Raw genomic sequence first — 18,660 nt, forward strand, 5'->3', positions numbered from 1 at the left:
CTTCCGTAGACATTCAGTAGAAATAAATGTCTGTACACAAACAATGACTGATATCAGTGAAAATTCATACGGCATCTGAGTTAGAGAAACATTCTATTGCACGTAAACCCTGCTCAATATGCAATAACACATGTGTAATTCAAACTAAAAAGAGGACTGACTCCTCTTAACGATATATCACCATTTAAGATATCCTCAGCCATTCCCGTGCTGCTCCTGCCCCTTTTCTATGATCGCATATTAGTTTGCGGATCTCACTTTCCCATCAACATACTTCTCATTATTTGGCAGTGGCTAGTCCTGGACAGAAGAGCCAAATAAATATCACCCATTCCTCCAATTTCAACTTGACAGAAAGAAGCTGACAGCACTTCCCTGCTCTTAGGCAAGACATACATGGCACATCTACACAAGATGGTTACTGTGTGGTAGCAGAATAACACTGTGCAGTAGCATGTCTGTTAATAACTGTGCTAATAAGCTACTGCGCAGTTTTATAAGGTTACTGTGCAGTAACCACCATAAAACATGCACTAGCAGTATTGCATAATAAATGTAGTTACTGTTCATTCAGTTAGTACTTCATTAAGGAAGTACTAACCTAAATGTGCAGTAACTACATTGTATTAATGAATGTGTAGATGTGCCCACGCAGAAGCTGCAGTACAATGGCATGAGTAAGTGAAGTGGCACTCAAGAGACAGGTGTACTTATTTCTATTACCATGGAAACTGAGGAAAGAAAAGGCTTTGAAAAGCAATGTTAGACCAGTGTTATATTTATATGATCCCTTCTTGTTGACTCAGGCTGGATATGAACAGCCAGGTGGCTTGAACCTGCCTGCAGTAACAACCTGCAGTAGAAAAAATTATGACTCGAGCCATTCTCGTTCTATAATCATTCCACTGTATGTTGAACACCCTCAACTCCCAAAGTCCAGAGTTGAGGTTACTCAACCACTAGAGGATAAAGCCTTCAGACTGCTTAAAAGTTGGTGGCCTGGGTCAGTGCACTGTGCAGTTTTAAGCAAATTACTACAACTGAGTGGAATGGGGGTAAATGTACTTTTCATCACACTGCAGTTCTGGGGAAGGGAGACCTTGAAGCATGTCTGCACTAACCTTAAACCAGAAGACTTTACTCCTGAACTGTGAAACTTGTTTTCAAAATATCTTAGCTTATTAAATGGTGTTGAATAAAAAGTCAATCTCTCCAGAAGGTGCAAAGCGGGAGAGAGAGTGACTGTGCAATGTAGTAAACTGCTAAATACAGCACCCATCGTTATTAAAATGCAACTATACGAGGACTTGATGCAAACAGAAGGAAAAAAATGGATGGGAGGAATGAAATGCAAGATCAACACTTAAACGGAGTTTAAGCTCCATCATCAGCTTTAAAAAAATCACACTGCTGTCTGAAAATGTGGCATTTTCTACAATGATATTTGGTAACAGCTAAGATGGATGCATTTAACTATCATTTGTGAAAGTTGTTATTTTCTGTGTGTATGCAACAGCCCTTTGGGTTTGTTTCCTGTTCCTATATGTAGTTAGGTCTTTGTCCTGCCTAGGTCAAAGCATGTCTGGATTTTTGCAGGTTCAGCCTTCCTCCCTTGATAGAGATTCTTGGCCAGTCTCCAAGGAGGAACAGTAAAGACATGTTATAAAATGATCTTGAAAGGAAAAAAAAAAAAAACCAACTCCTCATGTCAGACGGTCTTAAAGGTACTCAATCAGGTACTGGAAACTTTTAAAAATATAGTCAATTCAAAAACATTCACATGCAGTATCATTTTCTGTTGATTTTCAAAAGGGGGGAGGGATAAACTGAGGTAGGGAAATAGCTGGCAAATTCTACATCAGTGATTCTCAATCAGGGTGCAGGAAGACCAATTTAAAGGGGGTCATGCATTATTGGCACAAACCAAACATGGCTAATACGAGCACTGTCAGGTGTGCAACACTTACATGCAATTCACAAGATAAAACCTGAGATTTTAAACAGGAATCCAGACTGTCAAAAACATTCTGACCTGCTGTGGTCTGGGTTCTTTGCAACTGAAGAATTATTCTATTATTTTTTCTACAGACAAAAAGGATCAAACGCTAAGAGCTGGAGTTTTCGGCGAGGTGCCCCCAAGTCTAATGAGGGGTTCCCTGAATCTAATGAGGGGCACTTTGAACCTAGGCAGGTTGAGAATCACTACTTTACATCCTTGGGCTCACCAAAGTAAAGACCTCGTCACCTGCTGCCCCAGCACATGACCCTGGGATCCTTGAAAGGCAAATGGTACCGCAAAAGCACACTGACACTTATTCTGAACATTTATACAATTTGGAAACACATAGCTCAGTTTCGTCACTGCTGCAAGATGGAGGTGTTAGAACTGTGTTACAGGATTGCTTTGCTGTAACCAGGTCACGAGTCATGGTTAAGTTTGCAATGTACAAACTAAGTTCAATGCTAACAAGTCCTTCAGCACTGCCATTTCCTGGGAACAATGATTTAAAGTCTCCAAAATGCCGTAGAAATAAAAACAGTCCATGCAAACATGGGGAGAACCTCAGGGACTTCAGATCCAACAGAAACAAAAGAATTTAGCATTTCTTGCAGCCTTCTAAATTTTTTAATTTGAGATTTTTCTTTTATACAATGCTATGTAATCTGAACTACAACAGTTACACAAGATAGAGTCAGATATTTCATCCATCCCCTTGCTGTGATCTTATCAGGTAAGTATCTGCGCAAACAAAAGGTTATCTTGCAGTGTCCTCTTGCAAATAGAATCACTGATAAGGTTATGCTTTCTGCATTTAGACAAAGTTGCAGTGTTTGTAGCCATGGTGCTTTGTTAGCAGTAAGTAATCTCTTTGCATTTAAAGTCTGTTTATCATCAGCTTGAGTAATTTTTCTCCAATGGGTTAAATATCCTGACAGCTCTGCTAAAGCTACAGCAAATTAATCTGCCTGAGCCTGACACTATAACCAAAGTACAAATGTGATAAGCAGAGCAAACCCTTCTTTTACACTGCAACCAAAAGAAATCAAGTTAGTTGGCAGGTGGGTACAGTCAGGTCCTTTTGTATAAAATAAGCCTGTGGAAAGCTGCTAAAAAAAAAAATAATCAGAAAAAATAAGCTGGCACCACCATATCTTGTCCTAGCCAACAATGTCTTATTTGACCAGGTCTAGAGTTTTATGGTGTTACAGGGTTTACACCAATTCTCTCATTTCCAGATCACAGCAGAACAGAGAACTAAGAAAGAAAAAGTATTTTTCCTACTTCCTGTGGGTTTTTCGTCTTCTGCCTAATATGACCTTGGGAAGCTTTACATCGTAGGAATAAGAGTGTGTGGGAAAGAGCACATTTAGCACAGTGCCAAGTAGATCTCATTCTGGCTTCAATGATGCTGTGTTCTGTTCTTCAGCCATCCTATTTCACCAGAACAATTTGGGGTATCATAAATTAATTTCTATGCATGCCAAATATCTAGGAAGGGTTACATTTGGTACCCATGTGGATAGATCAGGGGCAGGCAATTATTTTGGCTGGAAGGCTGCATAATGAGTTTTGATAAGCTGTGGAGGGCCACAAGGGTAGCCCAGCCCCTTGACAGGTGCCCAGCCCCCTGGTTGCCATCTTGTGACCAGAAGTCCCTTAACTTTTGTCACCAGAAGTCCCTCCTCTTGCTTTATGGAAGTACTCTTTGGGGGTGGGGGGGTGTTGCCATATGAATCAGAAAAAAACCTCCCAAATCATATACTAAAAGTCAAACATCTGTTACAAAGAATCAGAACTAATGGTAGAGGTGAGTTCTTTTATTAGATCAACCAGAGGTTTGCAAAAAAAAAATTCTTTATTTGCAAGTGTTTGGGCACAAGCACCTCCTTCAGTCAGGCATTGAGGAAATATTGTAAAAAGTTCTCCTAGGCAAAAATGAAAGTTCATCTTTCATAGGAGAGTTGAAGGTGTGGTAAAATCTCCTGTTTGGAACAGTTCATTTTATGCCTGATTTTTTTGTCATGATTTGTGTTTCTGTAGTGTTTGTTAGGGTGCCCCCCTCATATCAGGCGTGCCCCCCCTGGAGAGCTTGCCTCTGAAGCTGTCCATACATGGGGCTGGAGGAACCTCTGTACAGCCCACATACTGAGCAATCTTCCTTCTGGAAGAAATTTCTTCCAGTAGAAATGAATGACTGTACACAAACAATGACTGATATCAGTGAAAATTCATACAGCATCTGAGTTACAGAAACATTCTACTGCATGTAAACCCTGCTTAATATGCAATAACACATGTGTAATTCAAACCAAGAGGACTGACTCCACTTAACGATATATCACCATTTAAGGTATCCTCAGCCATTCCCTTGCTGCTCCTGCCCATTTTCTATGATTGCATATTAGTTTGCAGATCTCACCCTCCTATTAACATACTTCTCATTATTTGACAGTTATAACACTGTGCAGTAGCATGTCAGTCAAAAACTGTGCTAATAAGCTACTGTGCAGTGTTATTAGGTTACTGTGCTCTAACCATCACAAAACATGCACTAGCAGTATTGCACAATAAATGTAGTTACTGTGCATACTACTTCATAATAGGTAGGGGCGACGCATAGTGGGTGCATGTGCACCCCCTGTGCATGGCGGTGCACTCCTTACAAAAAAGCACTGCCGGCAGCATCTGCAAGCAGTTCACAATTCCTTCTGGCCACTGCTGATGCTCCTAGTGGCGGCTGCGGGTGGTCACCGACCCTTGGTTGGCACTTGCCACCCCCCCAGCCCCACCCCATGACCGCACACTGTGGGAGCTCCCCCACTTGCTGCCACCACGCTCCCATGCCCTGCCAACCACCAGGAGTTCGAGTCATTCTTGATAATAGGTAAAAATAAAGTCTTACCTCTTGTGTTCTGCATGTGTGTGTGTGTGGGGGGGGGGGGATGTAGGGTATGTTGCAGGGTGTATGCATATATGTGGGAAGGTTATGGGGCCAAGATGTGGGTGTTTGAGGTTTAGGGATGACGGAAGGTTGGCGGCTGTGGGACCTGCCCCCGCCAATCCCCCACCAGAGCAGACAGCTCCTGGTGGTGGTGGCAGCAGCAGCAGCAGCAGGCAGGGCCCTTGGGGCCTGTACAGGCACTGCCGCCCTGAGGCGCGCAGCTCCAGCCACAGCTGCACACAGTGGCAAGGAGTGCAGTCTGGCTGGCTTGCCTCTATTGCACAGTGCTCTTTGTGATACGTGCATAGCTCCCAGCACTCGCACACCACCAGGGGAAGCCCCTGCATGATGGAGCCGGCTTCTGCTCCCACTTCCAGCACAGTCTCAGCAGCACACATGGTAGGAAAGGCACAGGCCTGTGGGCCGTATTATGCCCACCCCTGCCTCTTTCACTAGACTTCATTTCACAGCTGCCTAGGAGAATAAGTTGTTAATGTTAAGGCACCCTCTCCAGTGGAGTTTTTAGGGGTTGCCAATTCTCACCATTCTATTCTGAGTCATGATCTATAGTGCTTATCTTAAAATCCCAGTTCCAGGGATCATGTTATTGGAGAAAAATCTCAGTTTCAATTTTAAAAACAAAAAGTTACTGAGAAAAAAATGCCTTAAAATTGAAATCAGAATCCTCAGAAGCCAAAAAGCAAATACCAGTCCTCATTTATGGTTTTAAAAGCTCACAGTTTAAGCCAGTATCATGTTTTGTTTGGTTGGTTGTTTTTTTTTTTTTGGAGTGCTCCAAGTGGCAACTCTAGTGATAATAAATGCCTTCACATCTAACAACTGACTACTTCATCTAATTATAAACTGCCAGCACTCATTCCCTGGATTCCTTAAATGAAGGTTAGACTTATTTCAAAAGATCTTTAAACAAGAAAAGCACAGTATATGCTTATTATTAAGTTCCATAAAACTGAACATTCAAGGGCAGACTAATCAAAAAAAAAAAATGATCAGGCATTAAGCAGAAATCCTAGAACTCAAAGTGGTAAAAACTCTGAAGTGGAGGAGGTCATAAACTCCACTTCTAGGTAGCTAGTACAAGTAAGATCATGAGAACAGTATGAAATTTACTAATTACCGTAGCTCAAAATAGGAAACTAAGTGTCAATGATATTAAGTACAGAACGCAGAGAATTACTTTGGGACAGATGGCTTCAATTTACAAGTTAATAGCACCACCTCTCTTCTGTTTAGACTTCTAACCATCTTAAAATTAAATGAAGATCAATGAGACCTTGATGTTTGCTGCAAGCAGACCCCAAAGTGATCTCATTAGGGTGAATATGGGTAGAACTAATATTTCAAACAATACTCATGGCTAATGGAAATGCAGTTGGGAATCAAGCTAGAGTATTCCCAAAACAATCTATCTTAAATCGAAGAATCAAGGCTAAGTCATGGTTAGATGCCTAATATTACTAATCTATTTGACAGGAGGTACAGATTACATTTCCTAGGCATGGCTTAATTACTAATAGATGCTATGTGAACCAGAGAATTTTGTTGCCTTCTGAATAACAGAATTCTGTGGAAGTTTCTTTTCAAGATATCGGTTCTTTAAATGGAAACTGTCATACAGGCCAGGTGGAACTTCCCCAGCAGAACATTCATCTGGGTTCCCACACACTGGGTCTGTATAATCAACATCTTCCCTTGTTCCAAGTAAGCACCAGCACTATCTTTTTTTCCTTGGCCTCTTTGGTACATTTCCTAGGCACAAGCTCCACATCTGTTCTTGAGACAGGAACTTCACAGCACAGCTGCCCAATGCTCTCTCAGTACTAGTGCTTAAGCACCCAAAACTCCAACCCTGTGAGCATGGCCAACTAATTTCTTCAGACACCCAGACTTCAGTAAAGATTGTAAACACAAACCTCTCTTTATTTTATCTACACCAAGAAACAAATGATACAGGCAAAGCAAAGCATGCCTACATGCATTTTCCTTCCCCTGTTCCCTCCTCACTTCTGAGCACTGTATGATCTAAGGTCAGAGTAGGAAACATAAGGAATATGTTTTGTTTTGTTTTTCCTCTCTAATTTAGGAAGGTTATTGTTGCAGAAATGTATCAATTGGCTTCCTCTCTTAAATGCTTCCATCTTCTAGTCCGGAGTTTAGGTTAAGGCTATGAATGTAAAACTGAGAATTTAAAAAATGCTAAACTCTAAGATCTGCATTTTAGCCTAAAAGTTTACAAAGCTGAACAGTTTAAAACAACCACAAATAGGTAAACTGTTCAGTTACCGGGAAAAAAATTAGGTTGTTTGTAATCTGGACGTGACAGTTACAGCAAACTAGTTGTAACAATACTCCTCATGAAACACAGAGGCTGATAATGGGTCCTCTGCTGGTTTAAGCTCAATTAAACCATGCTGATTTACCTCAGTTGAGGATGTCCTTACCGTCTCTAGCCAAACTGCTTTTTCTTTGTTTGATCTTCCCTTCCAAATTTGAAAACAGCATGAAATGAGTACCCAGAAATTGTCATTACTCATGCAGACAATGATAGACCAGCAAAATAAACAACTGAACTGGAGCTCTTATGGGCTACAAGGTATTACAGGCTTCTAATATGGTGAAACATTAGTCACTAGCTCTTGAGATTTTTTTTTTTAAGCTATTCTTACATTTTTCAGTCCTCACCTCTTTAAAGTTTATAAAGCGGATCAGTCCCAAATTCTCTACTGGGTGCTAAGTTTTAACAAAGTTTGCAAAGTGCCTATGTACATCAGCATTATAAATAATGTTTCCACATTTAAGTCAACTAGATCCTGAGCTAACCTGGGTTATAGCCATCTGGTATTCTTCAGAAATAGCAACTTGTAAAGCACTGTAAACATTTTAGTCGTCCTAAAGGACACCAAGAACTCCCAAATTAATTGCCATCTTAGTTTTGTGATCTGGGTTCAAGAGCAAGGTATAGATTTAAAGAGGACGATCATGAGAATAATATTAATAAAAAAACCCTGCAGGCCAATCTGCTTTTCCCAAATAAGGAAGGCTATCAGTGTCCCAAAAAGCAGCAAGGTGCCAACACAATTAATCAGTCTGTTTTTAGTTCCCTGTAGACAGCAATATTAACAGTTCATTTCAGTTTGTTTATATGGGTTTGACAGGCCTTCAAGATGCTATGTTCACTTGCTAGTGATTAATAGTCATTCATATATTAAGGTGAAGACCAAGCTGAAAAAGAATACCTTTAGGACAGAGAGATAACACTGCATTCTGGATTCCTTCTCCATCCTCTACATTTCTAACTAGGAAACAGTACTAAATTTAGTAGCACTAACTTATGCTGCTGTTTAAATTCCAGTTTGTAACTTCTCCGTTTGATGACTTTTTGTTCTTAATATCGACTTTGCAAAAGGTGTTATGCTGAGATTCAAGGTTTTCACACTATGAAAGATATCGGAATCCTTTCAGGGGAGAGGTATGGCTTTCTTCTCTGTGTTATTGCCTTTAGAGGTGGTTGCCAGTGACCAGAAAGATGCCAAAAGTCACTCAACTCTGGTGGAGATTTTCAATAGCATACGTTATAATTATCCAGCTAACTACCCTTTGGGCTTTAGAAAGGTTTTTTTTTATCTGCCTCATTTTCCTACCACACTGGACACACATTCCCCCCAAGATGAAGAGCAGCAAATACAAGAACAAGCATAGCTTGGGTTTACATGGTCAGGAACGTTAAGAAAACAGAGTATCCATTAGTAGCTCTTCAATGCCATCTTTGCTTTAATCCCAAAGCTTCTAGGCAATTTATAGGGGGAGAAGAAAAAAAAAAAAAAAAAAACACCTTCAGATGCATCTTGGTACAAAACTAGCAGGTGCACATGGACTAGAAAGGAGATATATCCTTCCTCTTATATTTAACCAATTGGAATGTTGCTTACAATTTACTTATTTGGGATATGTCAAGTCAAACATACTAAATTTAAAAAGAGAGTGGAGAAACTCATAGTGGATTAACTTCACACACAGCAATTGTTTCATGTGTTGGTTCTTAACCCACAGTAAGTGGAAGCTAAGCCACAACGAATTGATCCCAGAATGAAGGTGTTAAATTATTGTGTTTTAGCTTCTACTTACACCACGGGATGGTATAGGCTTGGGAAACAGTTACAAAACACGTGTGTTCATGGGTAGCGAGTCCCCCCTCCTTTTTAATTTGTTATGTTTCAGCTGTCTATGCCCTTTGATTACTTATAGCTATAATACTTCTACGACATTCTTTTGTCCTCTCTTTTCTTCTAAAGCCTGACACCTCTCTCATATTTGCTGCCTAATTCCATGTTACTCGTCTCAGCCTCCTCTTTTTCTGCAATGTTCCCCTTTTGGCCCCTAGGTAGGTTCTCTTTATTCTCATTCTGTCAGGTTTTTCCTTTGTTCTCAATCCTTACAGGCCTCTTTACTTCCTGGGGACCCTTTCCTAGCATCTCTGGATCTCAGTATCTCCTGCAGTCTCTGCTCTTTCCCCTTTGCCCCACTGCCTCTCTCTGTTCAATTCTCCTTTGATCTCTTTTCTTTCACTCTCTTCATTGACTTCCTTCAGTCTTTGCTGCCTCCCTCTTCTCTTTTTTAATCAGAGCATTCTTTTCTCCAGTATTAATCAAAAGCCATAATTTCTTTTCAGCCACTTTTCTGAATGGCAACCTCTATAACTACTGTTCTTTGGGTTTTATTTTCTATGAAAGGAATAAAATAAAAGAGTTGTTATAACTGCATAGAAGAAGAATCTCTAGAAAGATAATACAGCCCACTGAAGAGATAGAAAAGCATTCTAAGTTTGAAAATGCTGTATGTGTGTCCCTTAAAGTTTTAGAAGAAATGTGTGCATCACTGCTCCGTTCCAACACTCACATATATTAATACCCTGTGGGTTTAATACACAGAGCTCCACTATTGCTTTTAAGAACCTTGCCACCCATAGCCATCTAGACTTAGCTGTACCTGCAGCAACTATTCAAGGAGATGACATAAGTTCTCTCTCGAATAGCAAACATCACTTTTCTCCTACTGCTGGGATGAAGTAGCCAATCCAGACCCCCACTTTCCCTTCAAAGAATTAAGCTCACCACCACCACCGCCTCTCTAAAATGCACACTCAAAATACAGGGAGTGGACAGTCCTTTACATGGCATTCTTACTCTCTGAAATTTGAACAGTCCAAAGTAGTACCTTTTTTAACTAAAAGTGATAGAGATTTGTCTTATTAGCAAATCTGAATGGTACACATGCTTAAGAGACATGTATGCTTCTACAAGTCAGCTGTGTTTGCTTGAATGCACTCAGCTCACAGAAGAGAAATAGGGGAGCTGAGGAGCAACTTCCACCTCAGTTCTTAGCAGATCCAAGGTGAAAAACAACTTAGCCTTTAAAAGATCAAGTTGCTACTACTTAAGAGGAGCAGCTGTTTATAGTTGGTTTGAGAAAGTCATCAACAGCTAGTGGACTAAGATGCACTGTTTTTAAATGGAGCTTGCTTTGATAAAAGGATTGTGGCGTAGCCATTTTATGTTGAGCGGAAAAGAACAGGAGAAGGAAAACAGATAGTACCCAAACTATGCAATTTTTATTCTTGCAGGGATGTCCTGACATAACTATGCATTTTCTGATTCAGACACTCTAGGAGCAGCAGCAATAAATAAACTTATGCAATAAAACCTTAATAAGCTTATACAAATCACTGTGATAGGCTTTCCTGCGGCAGTAAACAACTGCTCCCAGATGCATAGGGAAGCCTCTGCTGAAAACCACAGTGCAGCCACCTTTCACAGTTGGTAATGCCTTAAGAACGGAATCATGGGAACTAAGGAGGGGAGGCAAAGGTTGAACATGTGGAGATGAGAAAACAGGATTCTTGTGCTGCATGGTGTCCTTGGTTCTTACCTCCTACGCAGGTCTTCAGCCACTGCTGCTCTGCAGCTGAACAAATAGGCTCTGAGAGATTTCAGCTGTTGTCTCAGTCGGACTACAGTTGCCAGTGGCTCAACATGCTTGTACAACATGGGATTTTCTTGCTGGATGTCAATCAATGGCTCCTCGTACACATACTCCAGGAACTCTTTGGCTTGCTTTGACACCTGAAAAATGAAGCACGCAGCTTAGCGGTTGCTTTCTTTCTGCCCCTTTTTCTAAATAGACCATTTCCTTTTCCATGAAGCCATTTTTAATCATTCTTGGCATCCAAAACCCTCAGTAGGAATTTCTGTTACTAACCAGTGGTGATGGCAGAGCTCAAGAGAGATCTCACTGTTTTCATCTGCTGATAGCCAACTCTTACTTTGCCAAGCAGGTCCAAATAAATTTCAAGGATTACTTTCCTATCTGTACAAACAACAGTTATTTTCATAAACATACACACTCCTAATGCTTCATCTATTGATAAAGATCATACACAGCGTGTGTTCGACAGCAGGGAGTCCTCTACTGAGGACAGTAATCTGCCACTGGATTTATTTCAATAGATCTTTTGCCATGTCAAAACATTATGTGCATCAACCAATTCCTACAAAGGGCCCTTTCTTCCCTCCAAGTGCTTATAATGTTTGTGTGCACATATCTCAACACACATGCTTCAGGGGATGTAGCCATTCAAGTAAGTGCAGTGGAATAAAACTGACAAAGGGAATTACAGAAATACTAAATTTCCAATTCAGCTCCTTTTGAAGTCAACTCTCAAACACACAACTGAAGTTGGGCTTGACAGAGCGAGAGTGAGAACAATCTGAACCACAGCTAAAGAAAGTAATAATTAAAACTACTTCTGGCATTAAAAAAAAAATCTTGATAATGATTAGTGTTTCATTGAGCCAGAGCACCTAAGAATTAATCTTAGGAGTCTCCCTTTTATCAGGACAACAGAAGAAGAGGGAGTGAATCACAGTTTTCTGAGACCTAAAGCTCTTCCCCTTAAGACAATATAGGATGTGAGATGGACAAAGCAAAATCTGACCTTATAAGAGTACCAGTTTATGGTACTATGAACAGGTCAGGGGAAGAATCTGCTAACTAGTAACAGTGGGAGCTAACACCAAATGTAACCTTTTAGAATGAATAACCTCTCTGTTAACAAAAATATCATAAATAATACCAAGTACTGGCTGCATGCTAGCAATTAAGTAGATACTATGATACATATTTTTAAACCGAAGAGATACTGTAAGATGAATTAAAGGTCACTATTCCAATGACATAAACGGTTCAAAAACTGTATTAAACATCCCACTCATTTCTCAGTCTTTGTGAGCCCCCCTCCCCCCTTTTTAAATGCATATGCAAAAAAATTGTACTATCTGAACAGAGAAACAGATAATGCACTGTCCAAGTAACAACAGAGGAAGTCTGCATAAAAACAGAATAGTACAGATCCCAGATGTCTGTAACATTTAAATGTTTAAATAAATACATTTAAATCATTAAAGACTTTTATGGTATACATTTATTTTGTTTTGTTGAAAGGGCTGAGTTACACCCAAGAGAAAGTAATACAGCCATCTTCAATTTAAACTGCTTGTACGCACATTAAACAATTTACCCTCCAATAGCCCCTGAGAGCTATAGTATCCAACATAATTATTCTTTTTTTCTTTTACTAATAGGTCAGCTGAGTCAAATATTCAGCAGTCCACTGAGTGCCTTGTGAACATGCAGCATCACAACTAAGATTAGAAACTGGGAGTTTCCCATATGCAGGACTATCAGCATAAATTTTGACTCAGATCAATACAGAGCTCAAGCAATTGCTTAAGTACTTTGTTAAATCAAGACCTATTCATGTGTGAGCACATAGTCCTGACTTTGAGACAGCCAAGGAATGGAAAGCAGAACTCAACAGGGTTTCCAGAGTTTTCTCCGCCACAAAACTGAATGTCAGCATCCCAAGGGCTATTATTCTGGAGAACTTTCTCACTGTGAATCAGTGTTGAAATACTAGGACACACCCTAACTGTTTGCCTGTTGCCTCAGGGAAGATATAGGAATGAATAAGAGGCACTATTTTATTTTGTTTCAAAGGACAGATTCATCAACCCATAAACACCCATGACAACACGGGTCTGGAACTAGGAGGACACACACAATAGGTATGAAATGCCAGAATTAAGGCTACCGGGGCAACTATGCTACAACACGGTCACATTTTTTTCCCATAAGGCCAGTGTGCACAGAAGGGACAATACTTATTGAAAGTGCAGTTATCCACTATTCTATTTTCTCGTCAGTATTCAGTATGGAGCCTCGTCCCTTACCTACTACATATTGTTCAAACCCCACTCTGGAAACAGCTATGTTTCCTCCTTTCCCCCCACCTCCCAAGGTGCTCATCATCATCACATTATCTCAGTCAGGCTTCCACCTCTGCATTTGAACCAGATGGTCTCTTGTTCCTCTCTGCCTTGGTGTCAGCAGGAAGGGGTCACAGAGCACAGAGGCGGGGGAGCCACCTGCTTTCCATTCTAATGCCAGCCCAAGCCCCTGGCTGCAGGGATTACTGGAAAGTCCACTTGTCCCTGTACTGATGGCCCAAAGAAGCATGACCAGTCACTCTTTGGAGATGTAACACGCCCAGTCCGGTCAGAAGTAAGGGCTCCGACAAGCAGACCTCTAGCTACATAAAATTCTACCTCAAAACGTTTAAGCCTGGCAAAATTATAAAGCAACTGAAAACAGGGTCTCACAAGGACAAGGGTTAAACAACTTCAATAATGGATGGTGCTACCAACCCTCCTAGAATACCCCTCTCCAAAATGTTATTAGAAATGCTAGAAAGTTTTATTAAAATAAAAGCAGCAAGAAATAAAACACAGAAATTGGACAGTTCTTTAGTCTTAACTATCAAAAGAACAAGTGTGGTGGGATGAAGAATGATCTTAGGGTTAAGGGACTAGGCTGGGACTCGGAAGATTTAGATCTTATTTTCAGCTCTACCACACGCTTTCTACGTGACCCTGACCAAGCAACACAATCTCCATCTCTCATGTCACTCTCTGTGAATTGGGGATGATGATAGTTCTCTATGCTGGAGAGGCATATATACATACATTAATGTTTGTGAGGTGTTCAGACAGGGGGAGGTTGGGATGACCTAATCTTGGCACTGCTCTCCTCCAAGTGAGAATTTGTGCCTGTATTGACCTTTTGCAAAGTGCAAAGTACAAACTGTTAATTTCTTGCTGTTATAATTAGAATGAATTTAATTTTAAATAAAAGCCTAAGAGACCTGTCCTTATGTGTGTTCAAAGAACTGGGGCACTTTCTTTCCTCCTATAACCAGACCATTTGGAACCAGGTATAGTTTTTAAATTCTGATTTAAAAATCCACTTTCTTCTGTAGTATCACTGATATGATGTCTGCCTACTTTATCATCATTTAACCTATACCAGTGCCTCTTCTCCTATCCCTGCTTAGGCAAATAGTAGGTTCCCGAGAGTGGCATCCAGAGAAAACTCTAATATTTAGAGCTGGCTTCTCCGGAAGACAGACTCTTCGCTGCTTTATGCAAGAAGTTCATTAACTTCTGAAAAATCTTATATTACTTGGCAGAGGACTTTCATTTTTCTGAGGGCAGACTCTGGTTTCCTTTTAATAATCTCTCTTTTGACAAATTTTCCTCTTTGAGAGAGCCTGCTTTTCCTCTGATAGAGCACTTACTGGCTATTTTTTTTTTCAAACAACAGATATTAATAATATTTACAGACACAAAACATCAAACAGCCATTCCTAGCGATGACTTATGTTTGAAGCTTTAGTATGGTCTTGATTTCTTATAGGTTTGTTATTGTTTCAGCATACTCTCCCTGCAATAGCAAAACACAGTTAACCCCATGAAAAAGTCTAATAAAAATGTGTGTTCTATGAACAATTTTTATGCCCTTTGTGAAAGATCCCAAGATACATTAAACGGCTACTAACATTATTCTGTCTGTATCCCTTCATTCACATTTGTATACCAATCAGCACACCCAGGGTGCCATGGGGTTAAAACTGTTTGAGCTAAAATTCTGTCTATAAGACCATTCTTTATTTTCCATCTCATCCTCATACAATGAGTGAACATGGGATTCTTTTCTTGAATTATTTCTGCTGCTGGTATTTGATGAAGCGTTGCTGTCCAATCCTCATGATGTAACGAGAAGGCCTGTACAAAGAGACTGAGTCCACTGTGCTCAAAAGGCAGTCACAAGCTGGGATTATTCTGCCTGCCAGGGGAGTGCACTCCATAAACTTAGTGCCCAATCTCTACAAGGAAGTTTAATTCCAAATATCCAAGGGTGTTACCTTGGGATCCACCAGTTCTTCAAGTGAGCTAAGGAGGAAGAGACAATGTCAGAGCTTGCCAGAATTTGAGGGCTATGAAGATGAAGATCAAGAGAGATAGTACAACACATGGACTAGAGAAGTGGTATTGGAAGTGGATCAGCCAAAAGGAAAAGCATGGCACCTCCCACAAAGAGGTCTTGAGGCTTAAACAAGGATGCAAAGGCATGACGTGGCTGCTGTGGACCGGAAGAGATGCTGTTGAGAAGTAACAGATTTGTAGGTAAGCCACATGTTTGGGATAGATCAATGTGGTTGAAGGAACAAATATGAATTTACTGTACATCATTTCGTGACCTGCAGTATTGCTTCTATTTTTATTACACTGCATCCAGCTTACTTGGTATCACCCAACCCCTATGGAGATTACCTTGTATTTTGAAGTGTCCCAGTTATGTACTAGCCGTGCAGGTATTAGAAAGCTGTCATCCACATGGCAGGTGCTGCAGTAATACCACCCACTGTAACTGCACACTTTGGCTTTTCCATTGGAGAGGCCTATGGAGCGCTGACAGCCTGGGAGAAAAAAGAAAAAACAAAACAAAACACCACATTATTTTTGTATCCCTTGCTAGTGAGGTTAAATAGGGATGTGATAAAGGAACTAGCCATTCCCCAGATAAGAGCACTGGAAAAAGATAAATAGCTTTCTACTCTCTGCAAGTAATGGGATATACGTGGAGATTTCAGCATGATGTGCTGAAACTCCAGAAGCATCCATTACATTTGGTGTGCAACCTGGGATAAGTAGACTTGTTTTTTTGCAGGTGCTGAGTACTCCCAGTGGACAGCCTGTTTGATTCCCCTCAGGGGTTGGTACCCATCTGATTGAATAGCACGCATCTGGAAAGATCATTTACTTCCTTTAGATTATAAAGCAGCAGTATATAGTCCCAGGCTAATTATTTAGAATTAGCCAAGCAAAAATGTAGTACTCAGTTTGCCCCTTCTCCCACGCTGCAGTACACAATTAAACATGCCACCCTATGGATACTGGCTTGGAAAGGAATCCACCCACCCAGTGGCTACGGGGCATTCTAAAGCCCTGGAACCCTTTGAAGAACACACTATACTATACTAATATTAATACTATACTAATACTATATTGGGGGGAACAAGCAAAGGTACAAGCAGGCACTTCTGCACCCTGGAAAGAAGCAGCATATGGGGTAGCAATTGGCCTGCTGGCAGTGGCACAACAGTTGGGAGAGCAGTGGTGATGGCTGTGCACCACCCCACGATGGGTGCCTGGGGCTGGTTCCTGATCACCCCCTGCCCCCCTTAATTTACTGTGATCCAGCACAAGTGCCTCAGCTGACTGCCACTGCAGCAGGGCTTCATGGGAAGTAACTGGAGTCTCATTCTCAGCCTACCAAGGGTTTTACAAACAAAACTGTGACTAGAACTCCCTGGTAACCAGCACAGAACCCAGAGAAGAGATAACTCACGCTCTCTACACTGTTTACAAAGAGAGAGCAAAACTCCATCTGCACCAGCCCTAGCTTCCCCACTGATTTAAGATGTGGCCTGATGAAGAGCATCTTTGCAATAGTTCAGTATGGAGGTGACAAAAGCATGGATGATGGGAGCAAGATCCACAGGAAGGAAGAGAAGAGCACGGCTTGCAGTTTTTCCCAGACCCTACTCTCATTTGCTTTTGTTGCTGACCAACTACTTGGGCAAATACACTTTCCTCCACTGGGAAATGCCCCTGCAATCATATCTGCTTGCAGGTTTTGGCTTATTTTGAAAGAGTAAATACTGTCATTTCCCAGTTGGATTTTTTTGTTTTAAAATGGGACAGCAATGATCTAGATTGAACAAAGAATTCAATCAAGATGCATGGCATCTATTTGCAAAATGTCTTAAACTTTAACAGTTAAACAAAATGTCTGTTTAACTTTAAACAGATCCTCCCACTCTGTTCTAAAGGCTTATAGCCATTGTTGAATGGATAAGTACAAACCCACTAACTGGTAGAACAGCCATAACAAACACTGAGTTGGCAAATATACGAGGAAGCCACGCAACAAGTATTGCCATACCAAACAATAAGCACCATGTAAACAATAGCGAGGACCACCCCTATTAAGGAAAAGTAATTTGGTAAGGTATAATTAGCTGAACAATTGACACTGGGAGATATTCATAAAGATATTTCTTCTTTTATTTTCATTGTTTGTGATCATTAATAGTTTTTTATTACAGTAGCACTTGTAGTTCTCAGTTGCAATCAGTCCCATGTGTTATGTGCTGCACATTCATATGGTAAAAGATGGTCTCTACACAGAGAAGACTGTCAAGTCAGGTTCACACTGGAAACTTTTGCTAATATACTAACACCACTTGTTAGTGTGATTTTTAATGACATCTTTCAATTAGCAAAAACCTTAGTTGGATGTTATTACACAAGTAAAAAGGTGCTTTTGCTGATCTCTTATTGTGGGAGTTATGCCAGCAAGGCATTTTTATTGATATAAGGTACATCTACACTTGAAGGGTTTTGCTGGTACATCCATACCAGCTTAAATTAAAACACTTTTCCACACTGCACAGCATTTGAGGCCACCTTGTGTTCTCGTCTGTGATGAAGGTTAATCACAATAGATAGGCTGATGCTGCCTCCCCACCCTTCATAACAGAAAACACTTCAGACCATTTCTCACATCCTACATTGATTCTTTGTACCATGCATAGCCAAGGGAATCAATGCAGGTTGTGTCCTGGCTTAAAATGAGCTACACTTTTTGCTGTTAAATGAGATGTATGTTCCTTGGAAATCGTAAGTATAAACACATTTCAGACTGATGAGAGACACTTGCATCAGTACCCATTCAGTGCGCAAGGTTATCAGAAATGAGACAGCCATATGTCTCAAATATTACCACAAGAAGTTTTGAGCAAACATATGACATCTGACCTTAGTTACAATTCAAGCCCAAAACTGAAATGTTAAGGTCTTGGTCAGCATTCCAAAACATATTTTCAGGAAACTATTATCAGTGAAGAACAAGTCTCAACGCTGTTGCAGAGAATGAATCAAATACAACAAAGTTTAACTAAAGGCATGAATCTTGAACACGCAAATCCTGTGATCTTTAGAATAACACATATTACAATCAATAATACAAGATGGGGCATTAGAAAAAGGATGGTTTTGTGTCTGTAAGCCTGGGACTGGAACTCAAGAGAAATGGGTTCAATGCCAGGTTGTGCCAGACTTCTTGCATGACCTCAAGCAAATCATCTCATTGTATACTCCATCCAGCAGTGTATGCGAGTGTGCATGTGTGCGAAGAAGTGCCCAGTAGTAGTCAAATGCAGAATTAGAGCCTTAATAAG

The 18,660-nt window shown here is 40.6% G+C and overlaps 1 protein-coding gene across 1 annotated transcript in view; it reads right to left on the bottom strand.

The window, feature by feature from the left end:
- PLEKHM3 (pleckstrin homology domain containing M3) overlaps positions 1–18,660 on the bottom strand; it is a 117,355-nt gene that overhangs the window by 54,550 nt on the left and 44,145 nt on the right. The window contains exons 4-5 of the mRNA XM_019554094.1: positions 15,689–15,834; positions 10,890–11,083 (exon numbers count right to left, since the gene is read on the bottom strand). Coding sequence (XP_019409639.1) covers positions 10,890–11,083; positions 15,689–15,834 — 340 coding nt within the window. The remainder of the gene's footprint in view (positions 1–10,889; positions 11,084–15,688; positions 15,835–18,660) is intronic.

This window comes from Crocodylus porosus, unplaced genomic scaffold (genome assembly GCF_001723895.1).
Source record: "Crocodylus porosus isolate Cpor-Errol unplaced genomic scaffold, CroPor_comp1, whole genome shotgun sequence".
Lineage (NCBI taxonomy): Eukaryota > Metazoa > Chordata > Crocodylia > Crocodylidae > Crocodylus > Crocodylus porosus.